This window comes from Hyperolius riggenbachi, chromosome 1 (genome assembly GCF_040937935.1).
Source record: "Hyperolius riggenbachi isolate aHypRig1 chromosome 1, aHypRig1.pri, whole genome shotgun sequence".
In the NCBI taxonomy this organism is placed as follows: domain Eukaryota; kingdom Metazoa; phylum Chordata; class Amphibia; order Anura; family Hyperoliidae; genus Hyperolius; species Hyperolius riggenbachi.
In genome coordinates, this window is record NC_090646.1 from 647,860,612 (window position 1) to 647,879,039 (window position 18,428).

An 18,428-nucleotide genomic window follows, 5' to 3' on the forward strand; every position below is an offset into this window, starting at 1 on the left:
ACCTAGCTTGCAGTGATTAATTAAAGCAGAAGCTGAGCAAGTCAGCCAGTCAGTTGGAGAGGGCTTCAGTTGCATATAGACAATGGCTATATGACCAGCAGGGGGCACCAGCGTGCAGGATATTCCCTCTCATCTGCCCCCCTCCTAACTAAACTGCATGGGATACTACAATAAAACAGCATCAAACATGCTGGTTCTGGGGCCCCGGGCAGTGGGAGTTCCCGGGGCCGCAGGCTGGCTCATGCACCATTGTTTTTAATTTTATTGTAGTATCCCATGCAGTTTAGTTAGGAGGGGGGCAGATGAGAGGGAATATCCTGCACGCTGGTGCCCCCTGCTGGTCATATAGCCATTGTCTATATGCAACTGAAGCCCTCTCCAACTGACTGGCTGACTTGCTCAGCTTCTGCTTGATTAATCACTGCAAGCTAGGTGTATTATATGTGTGCATTTCTCATTGGCTTATAAGCAGCCTGCAGGCTTTATAAAGCAGCAGAGAACTGTTTGGGAGTGAGTTTCTCCATTTGTGTGTTTGGTCAGGTCAGGACTTTGACTAGGCCACTCCAAAGTCTTCATTTTGTTTTTCTTCAGTCATTCAGAGGTGGATTTGCTGGTGTGTTTTGGGTCATTGTCCTGCTGCAGCACCCAAGATCGCTTCAGCTTGAGTTGACGAACAGATAGCCGGACATTCTCCTTCAGGATTTTTTGGTAGACAGTAGAATTCATGGTTCCATCTATCACAGCAAGCCTTCCAGGTCCTGAAGCAGCAAAACAACCCCAGACCATCACACTACCACCACCATATTTTACTGTTGGTATGATGTTCTTTTGCTGAAATGCGGTGTTACTTCTACGCCAGATGTAACGGGACACATACCTTCCAAAAAGTTCAACTTTTGTCTCGTCGGTCCACAAGGTATTTTGCCAAAAGTCTTGCCAATCACTGAGATTTTTTTAGCAAAATTGAGACAAGCCTTAATGTTCTTTTTGCTTAAAAGTGGTTTGCGCCTTGGATATCTGCCATGCAGGCAGTTTTTGCCCAGTCTCTCTCTTATGGTGGAGTCGTGAACACTGACCTCAATTGAGGCAAGTGAGGCCTGCAGTTCTTTAGATGTTGTCCTGGGGTTTTTTGTGGCCTCTCGGATGAGTTTTCTCTGCGCTCTTGGAGTAATTTTGGTCGGCCAGCCACTCCTGGGAAGGTTCATCACTGTTCCAGGTTTTTGCCATTTGTGGATAATGGCTCTCATTGTGGTTCGCTGGAGTCCCAAAGCTTTAGAAATGGCTTTATAACCTTTACCAGACTGATAGATCTCAATTACAGTACTTTTGTTTTCATTTGTTCCTGAATTTCTTTGGATCTTGGCATGGTGTCTAGCTTTTGAGGTGCTTTTGGTCTACTTCTCTGTGTCAGATAGCTCCTATTTAAGTAATTTCTTGATTTAAACAGGTGTGGCAGCAATCAGGCCTGGGGGTGACTACAGAAATTGAACTCAGGTGTGATAAACCACAGTTAAGTTATTTTTTAACAAGGGGGGCAATCACTTTTTCACACAGGGCCATGTAGATTTAGAGTTTTTTTTCTCACTAAATAATAAAAACCATTATTTAAAACTGCATTTTGTGTTCAATTATGTTATCTTTGACTAATAGTTAATGGTTTTTGTTGAGCAGAAATATTTAAGTGTGAGAAACATGCAAAAGATATATATATATATATTTCATTTAGGTGTCATAAGTAGGGATAATGTTATTGCTGATTAAATAGCATGTCATAACTGCTCTGGTCCAGAAGGGGGAAACAAGGTCTGGATGCGAAGTGGTTAAGGAAAACCTATTGGCATGTACTGTACAAGACATTAGTGTTGTGAGAGTTGTAAAGAGAGTGCTGCAAGCAGTTATATCTGAGCAGTTATTGCTCTAAGCCAGGGCAGCAGAGCTTTTTATACTCATGGAAGAACAGCAGTGTGGGTGAGCTCCAATGAGCACCACAGGGACCGAAAATGGTAATTCGCCCACCTTCCTAGCTGTCCACGTGAACAGACCCTACAGCTTCATCCAGTCTACCGCAGGTCGCCTTCCATCGCCTTCACTGTGTAAGCCGTGAGCTTGAGAAACTCACACTCATATTTTTTTCTCCTTTTTTTTTTATTTCGTCTGGGTTCATGTTTGTTTTCAAGAAAACGATTCTCACTTCTGCTATTTTCTTTGGGCGGAGGAGGTACGCGAAAAGGAACATAATATTTTTTCAGTAAATATGGAGGACCAGTGTGCGAAGTGTCAAAAAGCTACGGCCCGAGGTTCAACTGCGCGTATAAATACGTTGCTGAACAGCAGAGAAGTCGCGGCGAGGGGGGGGGGGGGGGGGTTGTCCCACCGCCAGCCAGATCTGATTAATAAAATTTACTGAAAGTCGACCTCTCCAGATTAAAGAGAACTAAAGTTTGAGAGGACCAAGAAAAACTTTTCACGTTTTCGGCTTTAAAATGTCGCTGTGAAAATGTTTTCTGAGTTATGTTTAAAGTCAGCCGGCCAAAATAAAGAAAGGACTTCAAGGTTCGTACAAACGGCATACGTTAGGATGGCCAGTGAGATCTCAGCTGCATAAACTAGATCTGTGTCCGTCAATGGTTGGCCAGGAGGGCCTGTTTGCTAATCTAGTGAGAGTAGAGTTGTCCCACAACATCATCAGTAATCCGTTGTGTGGGATCACTAACAACTGACCGCTACTATTCTATTGCAGTCCCCACAAAGGACAACTGAAGCAAGAGTGATATGGAGGCTGCCATATTTATTTTCTTTTGAACAATACCAGTTGCCTGGCAGTCCTGCTGATCTTCTGCCTCTAATGCTTTTAGCCATAGCCCCTGAACAAGCATGCAGCAGATCAGGTGCTTCTAACTGAAGTCTGACTGTATTTACTGCATGCTTGTTCCATGATGGCCACTAATGATCCAATCTTCTCCATCCAATCTTACCATTTCTATGTAATATAAGGGAACTGCCTAAATGATCCATTCTCTATATATTCACTCATTTTACCCTTATACTACATAGATGTGGTAAGATTGGATCATTAGTGGCAACTATTAGGTGTGATTCAGACACTACTGATGCTAGAAAGATCAGACGGCTAGCCAGGCAACTGGTATTTTTTAAAAGGAAATAAATATGGCAGCCTCCACATCCCTCTCACTTCAGGTGCTGTGCTTCTGTACGATTCCTTCCAGCTCTGACTAGATCTAGTCAGACTTGTCTCACAGGAAGCTGAAAGCTTTAGGGCCCTTTTCCACTATATCAGTTGTTGTCAGTTATAGCTGAAAGAACAAATGATGTGTGAGGTAATATCTATGTTTGCCTTTGGCTCAAGTGGGCGATATTACAGATTAACAGGGTGCTGACCGGGAAGCTGTTATGAGGTCATCACAATTTTGAAAATGGAGGATGGAGAATTCCATCGATCACAGTGGACAAACAGGATACGAGACAGGAAAAAAAGATTGATGAGTAGGCTACACAGGAGGCAAGTATGACCTGTGTAGGGTTATTATGACGTATTTATCAGTACAGATTTGCTTTAAAGCTTCCAATGATTCCATCTCATTTTCCTCAGCAACCACCTAACTTCCTGTTGTCCACTTTACAGGCCGAAGCTTTGAAAGTAAACAAAGACCTGGTCCGGTTGCCGCGGGCAACACAATTTCCTTTCTCACACTTGTCCGTACCTCTGGGCCTGTGCGCTTCCATTTAATATTTGAGGGCCCTGTTTAATAAACATGAGTGCCATTTATATCTTCAGACAGGGCCATCCATACCTTCAAGTGTCTATTATTATGAAATGTATAATGTATGAGCACAAGAGTATGCTAGGCCTGAATCCTCTAAGGGCCGAGGCCATGGACAAACACACAGAGCCCCGATGTGCGGTCCCCAGCTTGGGCCACAGTGGAGCGCTGGTTCAGCTCGCCTGCTGGGCGGACTTCCTCTGCCGCTAGGACATGCCCCAAGAGACCTTGCAGCAATAAATACACATCCCCATCTACATACACAATGTATAATGAGGATGCTCGCATGAATGCAAAGCAGATAGAAATGAAAACGCTAAATATGCAGGCCGTCTCTAGAGTAACCATAACCAAGGATTGATCTTCATCCCAATCAGTAGCTGATGCACCCTTTTACATGAGAAATCTTTTCCTTTTCTCAAACGGATCATCGGGGGGCGCTGTATAGCTGATATTGTGGTGAAACCCCCCCCACAGTGTGATGTCAGGACCATGGTTCTGACATCACACTGTGGGAGCCTTGTTGCACTGTGGGAAATAACAGCTGTTTCCAACTGCCAAAAAAGCAAGCTGCATCTCCTTCCAGTGACATCGCCTGCCAGTAGTAAAAATGTCTCCATGTGATAAAGGTAAGACTGTAAATCAGGGAGAAGAAAGATTTTACAATGGGAAAACACTGACTAAATCATTTATACATAATTATTGCAAAAATGAAGCACTTTTTTATTACATTATTTTCACTGGAGTTCCTCTTTAACGCAGACCTGAACTCAGAACTTCCTCTCTGCTCTAAAAGATACGTAACACCATAATAACCTTTAAAGAAAAAAAATTCTTTGTCTGTTCTTTTATCTCAGCTGATAAAAATCCTGCGATAAATTTGCAGTTTGTCTACTTCCTGCTTTCACAGGAGCGGATATATTGTTAACATCCTTTTCTTTCAAAGGAGCTTATCTGCCGCCCAAATTGCAATTTGTGATTAGACACAAATGAGGGGGAATTAGACAGGTTAAACTCTCTAAATACACACAGGGTGCATTTCTCTATGTTTTCTTTCTGTCCTACGCAAGAGTTCAGATCCACTTTAAAGGACGCCTGAAGTGAGACGGATATAGAGGCTGCCTTATATATTTTCTTTTAAACAAAACCAGTTGCCTGGCATCCTGCTGATCTCTTTGGCTGCAGTAGTGTCTGAATCACACCTGAAACAAGCATGCAGCTAATAGAGACTTCAGTCAGAGCACCTGATCTGCATGCTTGTTCAGGGTCTATGGCTAAGAGCATTAGAGGCAGAGGATCAGCACGACTGAAAGGAGGATTAGCATCAAATATATCAGGGATTGACGCCCCCCCCCTTCTCCACACACACACACACACACACACACACACATACACACACACACACATACACACACACACACGTACACACACACACACGTACACACACACACACGTACACACACACACACGTACACACACACACACACACGTACACACACACACACGTACACACACACACACGTACACACACACACACACACGTACACACACACACACACACACACGTACACACACACACACACGTACACACACACACACGTACACACACACACACGTACACACACACACACACACACACGTACACACACACGTACACACACACACACGTACACACACACACGTACACACACACACACACACGTACACACACACACGTACACACACACACACACACGTACACACACACACGTACACACACACACACACACACACACACTTACACACACACACACACACACACACACACACACACACACACACACACACACACACACACACACACACACACACACACACACACACACACACACACACACACACACACACACACACACCGGATGTGGCCGGGAGTGGTGCCAGCGGCCAGGGGGTCTGTCGTCTACTTCGGACGTCGCAATATCAAATGCCACTACTGCTGCGCACCCGATTTAAAGCAATCGATGCATTCGACCAATTTAGGAAGTCAATCTAATCATCAATCGGGCAGACATGTAGCACATATTTTCACCCGATTTAATAAAATTATCAAATCGGATGGTCAACCTAACGGCAAAGATGGTCAACCAAACCGCAACTGGGCACCTTAATATGGATTAATAATCTATCAAAAAAAGGCAATGATGTGATCAATGGTCGCTCACACGTCTGTTGCAATCTGGCTGAATTTGAGGTTGTACAATGATCACTACTCCTGCATTGTTTTCCAGTCAGTGAGATGCCAATTGTTTGAGATGCTGTCATGTATGGGTAGCTGCAGCCAAATCAATACCTGAGGCCCAGTGTGGCTTCCCATCCCTGGAGCCTTCTCCTCACACCTGAAGGCTGCTCTGTCACAGCACTGCTTCCCTCCTCTCTCTAATGTTAGCCGCAGTCCAGTCTATACATAAGGCCTTGTGTGGCTTCCCATCCCCGAAGCCTTCTCCTCACACCTGAAGGCTGCTCTGTCACAGCAGTGCTTCCCTCCTCTCTCTCTCTAATATTAGCCAAAGACCAGTCTATACATGAGGCCTAGTGTGGCTTCCCATCCCTGGAGCCTTCTCCTCACACCTGAAGGCTGCTCTGTCACAGCACTGCTTCCCTCCTCTCTCTCTAATATTAGCCGCAGTCCAGTCTATACATGAGGCCCAGTGTGGCTTCCCATCCCCGAAGCCTTCTCCTCACACCTGAAGGCTGCTCTGTCACAGCAGTGCTTCCCTCCTCTCTCTCTCTCTAATATTAGCCACAGACCAGTCTATACATGAGGCCTAGTGTGGCTTCCCATCCCTGAAGACTTCTCCTCACACCTGAAGGCTGCTCTGTCACAGCAGTGTTTCCCTCCTCTCTCTCTAATATTAGCCGCAGTCCAGTCTATACATAAGGCCTAGTGTGGCTTCCCATCCCCGAAGCCTTCTCCTCACACCTGAAGGCTGCTCTGTCACAGCAGTGCTTCCCTCCTCTCTCTCTAATATTAGCCGCAGTCCAGTCTATACATGAGGCCTAGTGTGGCTTCCCATCCCCGGAGCCTTCTCCTCACACCTGAAGGCTGCTCTGTCACAGCACTGCTTCCCTCCTCTCTCTCTCTCTCTCTAATATTAGCCACAGTCCAGTCTATACATGAGGCCTAGTGTGTCTTCCCATCCCTGGAGCCTTCTCCTCACACCTGAAGGCTGCTCTGTCACTGCAGTGCTTCCCTCCTCTCTTTCTAATATTTCCCTCATTCGGCTGCCCTTTGGCCCCCATCCACTGACAGACATTTATCATTTTCCCATTACAGCTGGCGGCTGTGTAACCCGACACGCTCTTCCTGTCTCAGGCCAAACCGCCCAGGGAATGTGGAGTCCATGTGATGCGGTGTGATGTATGTACTGCACGACCTAATGAAGTGCTCAGTGCTGCTCTCCAGCCGACCAGCCCTTAGCCGCCACAATGGAGAAATGTTCCATAGAACCTGACCCTGGGGATACCTCACAGCACTGTCCTGCCTCTCCTGGGCTCCTCACTGCGGCTGCAATAAGACAAGGCCCGCCAAACAACCACCATTACTTCCAGCAAAGCGTACTTCCAGCAAAGCGTACCGCTCTTATGGGGCATTTTCCCCCCCTTTATAACGTTACACATTGAGCCCCTTACACACTCCAATGAGTTCTGGTTCGCCATGAGCTTGCTAGTTAGTCTGTACCTCCGTGTTTTAAATTGAGGTTTGTGTTTTTAATACAATTATGAATTTAAAAAAAAGTAGTTACAGATTACCCAGCAAGCTCATGGTGAACCAGAACTCTAAAGGTGCCCATACACTCGTCAGATTGGCAGCAGATAGAGTAGAAATGCATCTGATGATCTATCTGATGCATTTTTAGAACATTTTTTACCAGGATAGAATTCCAATAGATTTCAGTTTGAAATCTATTGAAATTCGATCTGATGGCATTTTTTTGCCATCAGATTTCCATTAAGGCCAATGCAAACTGATAAGCAATCTCATCAGATCGACCTACATTTTCCACCCTGCCAGTTCGATGGAAATCCATCGAAATCGATCGAAATCGGCCATCGATCGGTCGATTGGCCAACCGATTTGCAAACGATCGATCGATCGGGATCGATCGATCGGTCGGCCAGAAAATCGGCTGAGTGTATGGGCCCCTTTAGCAGTGTGTAAGGGGCTACAAAAGACCAAAAAGCACTCTTACTACATTGTTATACAAAACAAATGTTTGCCTTCTTAACCACTTGAGGACCGCGGTGTTAAACCCCCCTAGTGACCAGGACATTTTATGCTAATTGGGCCACTCGCTGCAGGGCTGCACAACTCAGCACACAAGTGATTCCCCCCGCCCCCTTTTCACCCCATCAACAGAGCTTTTTGTTGGTGGGGTCTGATCGCTCCACCAGTGTATATTTTTTTTTTGTAAATATTTTTATTCTTTTTTTTTTTTTTTAAATAAATATACGTTTTTTGTTTTTTTTGTGAATAATGTTTCCTCCCTCCCCCAGTCAGCCTATCACAGCGGATCGCTCCTGTGTCCCCAGTGCAGCGCTGCCTTAGATTGCAGCGCTATACAGTTATTAAACGTCGGTTTCACCGTCTAACAGTCTCTGAGCAGCGATTGCTGCTGGGAGACTGATGGCAGAGCATCAGCGCGCGCGATCTCCTGCAAGCATCAAAGGAAGCCATTCACGCCAATCGGCGTGGATCGGTCCTGGGGCTGCCGCCGCGTTGACGCCAATTGGCGTGGAGTGGTCGGCAGGTAGTTAAAACAGAAGGTATTTGCGATGATTCCTTTGTAGCCCCTTACACAATGAGTTCTGGTTCACCATGAGCTTGCTGGGTAATCAGTAAGGCCTCGTTCCCACTGTACGCGTAGCCGCAGGCATTCCGGCAGCGCGTATAGTGTGCGACGCGCAAGAATGGTAGAATGGCACTTCTGCTATTCCCATCATATGCGCTAAGCTATCGCACTGCTGCATGCATTTTTCGGGAATCACAGCGCTGACCCATTCACTGTGCGTTGCGTTCTGATCGCATGGCCATCTGTGCTAATTGATGTGAACGAGGAATAACTCTGGGTGCTTCAAGTGCTACCCCATAGAGCAGCATCGAGGAGGTACGCTGCGGCCTGATGCAACGCTTTAGAGGCTGTAAACTTGTTAAGAAACATCTCGGTGAAGCAATCTTCCTTTTCATCCTGGAGGAACGCTATCTCATCACGCCGTGCAGGACAGCAGAAACATCTGCCGGCGACGGGCTGCGGGGAGATAGGAACCATGTGTGGCGCTCTGCTTTGCATGTCTGAGCCCAATACGCCCGGCTCGCCTAGTTTGCTTGTTTAGGTTGTTCCGCACCGACGGCAGCAAATTGTTTTCTGCACTTTGGCGGAGCGTCTGGGCAAACAGCGCTTTCCAAGCTCGAAATTCCGGAACCCAATGTGTGTTATTTGCAGCGTTCAGCTTAAATGTCTCTCTGTACAAGAATGAACAATGGGGCACAAAAGCTCCCAAAATGCCACCCCCTCCTTCAGTCCGCCGCGTTTAGGTCTGAGTAACGCAGTATAATCGCCCCTGCGGCTTGTGATAGCTTGTCTCAGGCTTGCACTCTACCTTCAAACTCCCCTTCCCCAACAACCCCAAACTGACACTAAGAACCTCCCCCAAATCAATGACACCATGCGGGGTCTTACAGCCATCACCCAGAACCCTTTTGAGTTTGCAGTGCCCTGTTCACAGTGGTGCAATTCGATTTTCACGTAAGTGCAATGGTAGTACATGCAACATTTTTCCTGCTTTTGGAATTGGGTTAAATCAATGACAAGACACAGAACTTTTATATCGTTTTCTCCTGGTGGACTCAAAGGGCCAGAGCTGCAGCCACTAGGGTGTGCTCTATAGTTGGCCAAGTCTTCAGCTGTCCTGTCCCTTTAGGTTCTAATAGAGCTTTAAGGAGAACCCAAGGTGGTTTTTTGGGGGGCAGATGGGACACAGAGATATGTTCTCTGACTCATGACATGGCTCTGTGTCCCCACACCGCTGCTCTAGCCCCCCTCCCCTGACATTAGCAACAAGATTTGTCACCATCTCGGAGGTAAAACATGTGGGCAAGGGATTCCCTGTTCAAAGGGGCGCTCCTGCAGCATGTGTATCAGTGTCTATGCAGAGAGGAGGAGACCGCCGGTGAGTAAGCGGTGATTGGAACCAGGGAGGCGAGTAGCCGTATACAGCGCTTTCCTGCGCTAATTACTCTGCAGTCGGAGGCGGGGAGCACGGAGGGTGGCCTGGGGCACCTACCTATCTAACCTATACTGCGGGCACCTACCTAGCTAACCTATACTGCGGGCACCTACCTAGCTAACCTATACTGCGGGCACCTACCTAGCTAACCTATACTGCGGGCACCTACCTAGCTAACCTATACTGGGTGCGCCTACCTAGCTAGCCTATACTGGGGGCAACTATACTGGCTACCTATATTGGAGGCACCTACCTAACTAACCTATACTGGGGGCACCTACCTATCTAACCTATGCTGGGGGCAACTATTCTGGCTACCTATATTAGAGGCACCCACCTAGCTAACCTATACCAGGGGCAACTGCCTATCTAACTTATAATGGGGGGCGCAACTATACTGGACACCTATGCACATAACTGGCTAACCTATACTGGGGCAATTATACTGGGGCACCTATGCCTGGCTACCTATACTGGGGGGGACCTATAGCTGGCTACCTATACTGAGTGCAACTAGACCTGGCTAACCTATACTGCGGGCATCTATACCTGGCTCCAAGGGGGGGGGGTCAATTTTTACACTGTCGTCCTGGGTGCATTTTAGCCTAGAAACTGCCCTGCAGGTAATGTATAAATGCACTGCACTACATACATTTATACATTTTGGGGGCAGCGGCGGTGCGGAAAGCCGATTCCCTGATGATTTCATGCTGAAATCGGACAGGAATCGGCCTGTAGTGTATGGGCAGATTCGATTAGAGATAAATTTGTCTTTTGGTCGAATCTGCCCATAATCGTTCTAATGTATGGGCACCTTAAATTGAGTGAATATATTGAATGGATAATTTAGGCAGTTACCTTATATTACATAGAAATTATAAGATTGAATGAAAAAGATTGGCTCATTAGTGGCCACCTTAATATTGTTTCCAGTACAGGAAGAGGTAAGAAACTCCAGTTGTTATCTATGCAAAAGAGCTTCATTGAGATCTCTGTCTTCTGCAGCTTATCATCTCAACTGTCTGTCACTGTATATTGTTTTTTTCTGCAGAGGAGAGTTCAAGAGTTCATTAGCCTGCTCTGTGGAATCATTTAGAATGCTGAGTGTAATGTGTAAACTGCAAATATTAGAGAATGATGCAATGTTATAATCAAGGACAGAGGACAATGAGGGAAGCCTCTTTAGGACCCAGAGGCTTCCCCTCCTGAGTTAAAGAGACTCATAGGTGTAAAGAGCTCATAGTTAGCAGGGGCACGCGTGCTCCTGCTAAAACGCCGCTATCCCGCGGCTAAACGGGGGTCCCTTCACCCCCACCCCCCCCCCTGCAAAATCAATGACCAAATTGGTCGTAAATTTTGCTCTCCCTGGAGGCAGGGCTAACGGCTGCAGCCCTGCCTCTCAGCGCGTCTATCACACGCGCATCGCCGCCTCTCCCCCGCCCCTCTCAGTGAAGGAAGACTGAGAGGGGCGGGGAGAGGCGGAGGTACGCGTCTGATAGACGTGCGGGAGGCAGGGCTGCGGCGGTTAGCCCTGCCCCAATGCGGAAGAGATTCCGCGATGTACGGAGGTGATTTGGGGGTGAAGGGACCCCCGTTTAGCCGCGGGATAGCGGCGGTTTAGCAGGGGCACACATGCCCCTGCTAACTATGAGCTCTGAAGCGAGATTTATTCTCGCTTCAGACTCTCTTTAAGTACCCCATAGGGGCACTTATTTTCATTACAGGTTTTCTTTAACCTTTTCATCTTGGAGGTATCCTTCAAATATTTTCTGGACCTCGGGGACCCCCGTTCTTAGCGGAGGGAGTGGGGATTTATTTTGCAGGAGGCGTGGTCTTTAAAAGAAGGTGTGACTAACAAATGCATTAACTGTAACAGCCTTCTTGTAGCCCCCATTTCACATTCTTCCCTTATAGTGCTTCCTATTACAGTAACCTGTGGTAGTGATTCTAATTATAGTTCCCACAATTATAGTGCTCCCCTATAATAGGGTTGTTTATTATACCTCCTCACTATCATACTGTTTTTTACTACTGTGCTCCTTATTATGCTGAACCCCCATTTAGCCCTTATTATAGAGGGAGCCAAGAAGGTACTTTTTTCAATCCTCCAACTGAGGCCAGTCTCACTGGAGTGAGAAACGCCAGGGAACGCCCTCTAGGAATCCTGGTTTGGAAAGCCTTTAGAGTGGACTTGAATTATTGCACAGGACAGAAGGAAAACCTAGAGGAGTGCACCCTGTATGTATTTAGAGAGTTTACCCTGTCTAATCTCCCCCATCTGTGACTAATCACAACTAATTTTATCTCTCAGCTGTAATTTGATCTCTCAGCTGTAATTTGATCTCTCAGCTGTAATTTGATCTCTCAGCTGTAATTTGATCTCTCAGCTGTGTCAGCTGGCTTCCTCAGCAATTTGTAAACACAGGGTGTTTAACCCTGTGTCTGCTTCCATGAAAGCAGGAAGTAGACACCCTGCAGATTTATTGTAGGACTTGTATCAGCTGTAACAAAAATGTTTTTCTTTAAAGGTTATTATGCTGCTGCTTATCTTTTAGAGCAAAGAGTAAATTTTGGGTTCAGGTCCGTTTTAAGCCAACAGCCAATAAGATCCTTCAAGAAAGGCCAGTATCCCTCTAAGTAAGCGAAGTTTTCTGACCTCTCAGGCTCCCTACGCTGGTCGATACGTCTGGTAAAGAAGCAGCGTTACTGAAGAATAATGAGCTCTGACTACAAGCAGCAGCAGCAGCGACTCCACCGCAGGGGATTAAACAGGAGGAGGAAATATTGAGCCGCTCTCATCATCGCTGCCAGGCCCCGATGTGACTAATGGAACTCGCTCAGCTTTTTATATCAATCTGACACTTGTAAATGTAGTAGAGAGATCTCATGCGACGTGCTCATTGCCGGTGACAGCGGGCATTGTCATGTGACATTTTATCAGTCACCCCCAGCGCAGATTCCGCCCACGCCCGTGTGGGTGGCGCGGTTAGGAGACGATTGATGTGGCAGCCAGGAGGTAGTTTAGGAGAATACTGCTGAAAGCTTTATACTAAGTCTGTCGCTATGATGGGTTATTTATTACTTCACAAAGGCCTGCTGTCTAATTCTGAAGAAAAAAAATAAAAATATCACTTTAGTATAATATCTTCATAGTAAACTCTGATATAGTAAACTAAGTGTCCAGGTTCCGGTCAATCTGCATTATAAGTCAATGGGAGTAACGCCTGGTATTGTCAACCCAGATATAATACACTTTCTGTTATAGTAAACCTGTTTTTTTGGCCCCTGCTGTATTCTGTATCCGGCTATAGTGGAAAGTGGGCGGGGCATGCGGCATACGTCAGTCAGATTACCCATAAGCCGTGGTCGGTGGGCTGGCTGGCAGCTGCTTGTGGCCTGCTTTCTGCACACTACTATGGGCCTCAGAGGATTACCTCAAATGCACTAGCCAGTGAGTACGTATGCTTCCTGTGTAAGCGGCTGCCTGATTACTGAGGGAATTGCCTGTCATCTGTGATATCGCTTGTGCATGGCTGCAATGCTACAGTATCATCCAGGCTGCACAGAAATGTGGACAGAGCAGCACACTATTAGTACTATACTTGCATCTACCGGTGAGGACTATGCTTCCTGTGTAAGCTACTGCCTGATTACTAGAGGAATTGCCTGTCATCTGGGACTTGCTTGTGCATGGCTGCAATGCTACAGCATCATCCAGGCTGCACAGACATGTGGACAGAGGAGTACACTATCAGTACTGTACCCGCAATAACTGATAATCTAGTGAGTGTACAGCGGCATCTGATCCCCTCGATGTGTTGAGAAATCTACCTGGAGGATTGTTCAAGGGGGTTATTGCTCTCCGCCTCACTCTGCCCACTCTCTCAGCCCGCCTCCCCTCTCCATAGCAACAGAATGTGTTGCTAGCTAGCAGGCTAGAGGAGCATCTGTATGAAAAGCAGCTTTGAACAGTCAGCCAATAGATTGAGTCTTGTTCCATGTGGGGGCCGGTCGTCGTACATGTGTCTGAGGCTTTAGACTGCAGAATGATTTATTAGTCAGGATGCTGCGCTTACTGCGGTAAAGATTCATCATTTCAGATGCTGTTATTGCCAATGTCAGCGCTGACTACGCTTATGCATCGCCCCCACTATTATCAATGACAACATAATGGCAGTCTGAAATAGTCTTCAATGCAGGAACGTGAGAAGGGTTCCATTACCTTCTAGTCATAGTGTCCTTATCTAATCCAAAATAGGAAGATTTCAGTTATTTGCATGCTGACATAAGCTTGTTACTGGAGCTAAAAAAACAAACAACTCCCCCCCCCCCCCTTCCCCCAAAAAAGAAAATTAAAAAAACCTTCCCACAATCCCGCTAGCACTGCACAGTTCCTGCAGTAAGGCAATGGCACCCAGACCAGGTAAAAAAAAAGACAACATAATGGCAGTCTGCAATAGTCTTCAATGCAGGAACATGTGAGGGATTCAATTACCTTCTGGTCAGGGGGACGGATTTACCATAAGGCACATGTCTACAGGCGCCTGATGGAGTGGCGGCTAACTTCCCTCCCCTAGTAACCTCCCTCCTTCCCTCTGCAGGGTCCTGATGAGAGTATAAATGTGAGGTTACTCACCCAGCTCTCTGCATTCCACTGCTGAGATCTTACTTCAGTCAGGGGCACCTCTAGCTACTTAATACTGAGGTTCTTCTAGCTTGCTAATACTAAGGGGACACCTCTAATTAATATTGAGGGTATGTCTGGTTACCTAATACTAAGGGGCACCTGTAGATACCTATGACGGGCAGGGAAAATAAGGGAGAAGTGACCGCTGGGGCAGCCAGCATACTTCTGGTGCAGTTTGGTGGGGGTTTGTAGGTGCATGGAGGGCGAAGTCTAGGTGCCCGATCATCTGTGTCCATATAGGCAGCTGTGAGGTAAATTGAGGCCTGCTTCTGGTCATAGTGTTCTTTTCTTAACCAAAATGGGAAGCTTTCTGTTATTTGCATGCTAACATAAGCTTGTTACTGAAGCTAAAAAAAAAACAAAACTTCAATTCCGCTGGCACTGCACACTTCCTGCAGTTAGGTAATGGGGGGGACATACAGATATATTTTTGGGGCACTATTTTTTGGATGTTACAACCCCCTTTAAAAGTGAACCTTTCCACTAAAAGAGTGCGATATCGCTTTAAAGGTCAGAGCATGTTGGTAGAGCGTAATTGGCGGTCCCTCGTTCCATGTGATAGAGCGATGGAAGGATACTTGGAAGAGAGCAGTCACCTCTACATTCCATCTGCAACCTGAGAGCGCAGTAATGATATGCATGGCGCCTGTTCTTCTGACAATGTGCGGCAGAAGCGCGGACATTAACAATTACCAGAGACATCGTCTCCCTGGAAGAGGACCTGTCAGCTGCAGCCCTGAGGTGCTCCAAATCTCCGGACTTTCAATTATGCCAGAAAAATATTTCACCGCTAACGTTCTAAAAATAGTAATGAGTGGTAAAGCTCCGCTGCTTATCATATAGAAAAAGCAGAGAATATTCAGAGAGGAGGAAGAGAGGACAGCGCAGCCGAACCAGCCAGGGGCGGCCACACACAGGGTGATATTTATGGTGGATTCCATCACTAGTATAAAGGAGAAGATTTGGCAAGAGCAATATTATCAATAAGCTTCTAAAGGCCCCGTAAACACGCCTGACTTAAGTCGGCAGGTAACATCCGCCTCAGGTGATGATTAGGCGTGTGTACGGCAGCCGGCGACCCCCAACCCACATGCGATCCGCGATGGGCGGATTTACACGACCCCAGTGACGCCGATCCCATTGTTTAAGCTGCTCCCCCTCCCACCATGTGATGTGACCATTCTTTGTCCACCCGCGCTCCCCCGGCCTCCCCATAGCAACACAGGGCATCGTTAGCTAGACTGTTTACACGATGTCACCCAAGGGGATCAGATCCTGATCCCCGACAGGTGACATCATCAAAGGTGGGTACGCACCTTAAAGTGAACCTCCAGATTAAAAATCTACTCAGCAGCACTGAAAAGGCTTGGTGTTTCTTTAACAGTTTCACAGCATCAGAACTTTGTTTTTGTTATCCAAGCCTCATTTTTAGCTGCACAGAAGCTAAGCTCCGCCCATCAAAACAAAAACATGAATTTTTCCCGATGCTGTGCAAAGCATGATGGCATTTCTGATGACGTTGTTCTCGTTGCCTAGCAACTGGGAGGGGTGATCAGGACACAGGACAGTTGGAACTGTGTCTCATGCTCCCAGTCACCTCCTTTCAACCAAAAAGATGGCTGCCCTCATGAAATCACAAACATTTGCCTGTTCTTTTAAAACAGGGTGGGTAAGAGATTATATTACCCATCTATTTTAATGAACATAACTAATGTAACTTAATGACAGTATGTTTGTTTAGGCTGAAGTTCCTGTTTAAGGTGGATCCGAGATAAACTTTACTCATTGTGTTCCTTTCAAATAGTTTATAGGGCATTCCTCAAGCCAAATACGTTTTTTGTTTTGTTTTTCTAATTCCTTATAAACTAAACAAGTCTTGCCCACAGCTACTTTTGTGCCTTGGCACTGTAGCAAGGGCTTTTGGGAGCTCAGTCTGGGCAGGAGGGGGAGATTACTAGCCAGAGATTTCAGAGGCAGAGGAGAGGAGGGAGGAGGAGAGGGGACTGAATTTACACACAGGCAAGCTGATAGCATCTCCAGCTCTCAGCCTGTGGCAATGTGACAAACAGAACATGGCCGCCCTCATTGTATCACAGAAATAAATCATCATAAACTGTTGAAGCTATTTGCAGCCAGATTTACTGTGTAAATTATCTAAACTTTAGATAAGATATATAGACAAGTTACTTGTTGTAGTTAGTTTTTCATCTCAGATCCTCTTTAAGGGAAGTAGTCTGAATTATTAACCCTTCCAGTATCTTGAACCCCAGTCATTTATTTTTTCCTAGAGGTTTTAGGGCTGTAACACACAGGAGCGTACGTGTGCTATGGAATCACCAGCGATTTCAAAAGTGCTAGACTAACGAAAGGCAATGGAGGGGACCTCCATGGAAGCGATTGCACTTTCCCCAAATCACAACTGCCCTGCATTGGAGTGATTACGCGCCAATACAAAGTGTCAGAGCCACGGAATAGGTTCGCGCATTATAAATCAATAATGTTAATAGTATTTCAGCAAATCACTTTTCAGTCACCGTACAAAGTGATTTTGCAGTGATTTTACTACCCAGAATCACAAAAAGAAAAAAAAAAACAATCGATGTGCAAATCGCTAGCATAAAATTTAAAAGCGTTTAAATCAACAGAAATCACTCTTGAAAACGCTTCTAAAAGAGCAAAAAAAAAAAAAATTGCTTAGCAGTCGCGATTGCATCTTGCGATTTCTAGTGGGCTAAGTGCTTATGCTGTGCCATTGGCCATTTTGTACATCTCCACATACCACGGTCTGAGATTACAGTGAACCCGAGGTGAGTGGGATATGGACGCTGCCATATTTATTTCCTTTTAAACAATACCAGTTGCCTAGCAGCCCTGCTGGCTGCAGTGGTGTCTGAATAACACCAGAAACAAGCATGCAGCTAATCTTGTCAGATCTGACAATAATGTCAGAAACATCTGATCTGCTGCATGCTTGTTCAGGGTCTACGGCTAATAGTATTAGAGGCAGAGGATCAGCAGGATTGCCAGGCAACTGGTATTGCTTAAAAGGAAATGAATATGGCAGCCTCCATATCCCTCTTACATCTGGTTCATTTTAAAAGGCCACAGCCACAAGATCCACAATTTTTACCTCATGGTGTGTTCCTTATACTTGAAATGGACACTCAAAACAATTACCGCTTCAGACACAGATAAGGCCTTGCACGCTTCAATAACAGGAAAATGAGGCCTCTTTATACTCTGACATCTCCACATACTGCAACCAGGCATGGACCCCCCCAATCATGGGCTTACCTGCAGCATATTCAGTAGGAGACTCCGGAACTTGGTTCCTTCCACCATGAAGAGAGCCATTTTGTCGCAGAGTTTTGCAGCCGTGTGTGCAAAGCTCCTGTCCGTCACAGCTTTCTGGTATATAGTCTTTACTATTTCCCCCAGCATCTCCTCAGAGTTAGCCGAGTTCTGGGCCTCCTCCATAAACGTGGTCAGCTTGTGGTCCACGTCGCTGCTGTTGTTCCTCATACTGTTTAGGATTTCTATCAATTTGTCCATTTTGGTCCTCTGAGGATTTGTTGACTCGACGGCGTACTCTTCCTGTTGGGAGCAAAACAGAGAACATGAAAGTGTACCTCAGATTGTAGAAATAGGGCGGGGTTTCTTTCCATATGGCCAGGATGAAATGAAACTCCCTGATC

General features: G+C 46.2%; 1 protein-coding gene across 1 annotated transcript in view; it reads right to left on the reverse strand.

Moving 5' to 3' along the window:
• CTIF (cap binding complex dependent translation initiation factor) overlaps positions 1-18,428 on the reverse strand; it is a 258,156-nt gene that overhangs the window by 60,252 nt on the left and 179,476 nt on the right. The window contains exon 10 of the mRNA XM_068271884.1: positions 18,028-18,327. Within this exon, the coding sequence (XP_068127985.1) occupies positions 18,028-18,327 (300 nt within the window). The remainder of the gene's footprint in view (positions 1-18,027; positions 18,328-18,428) is intronic.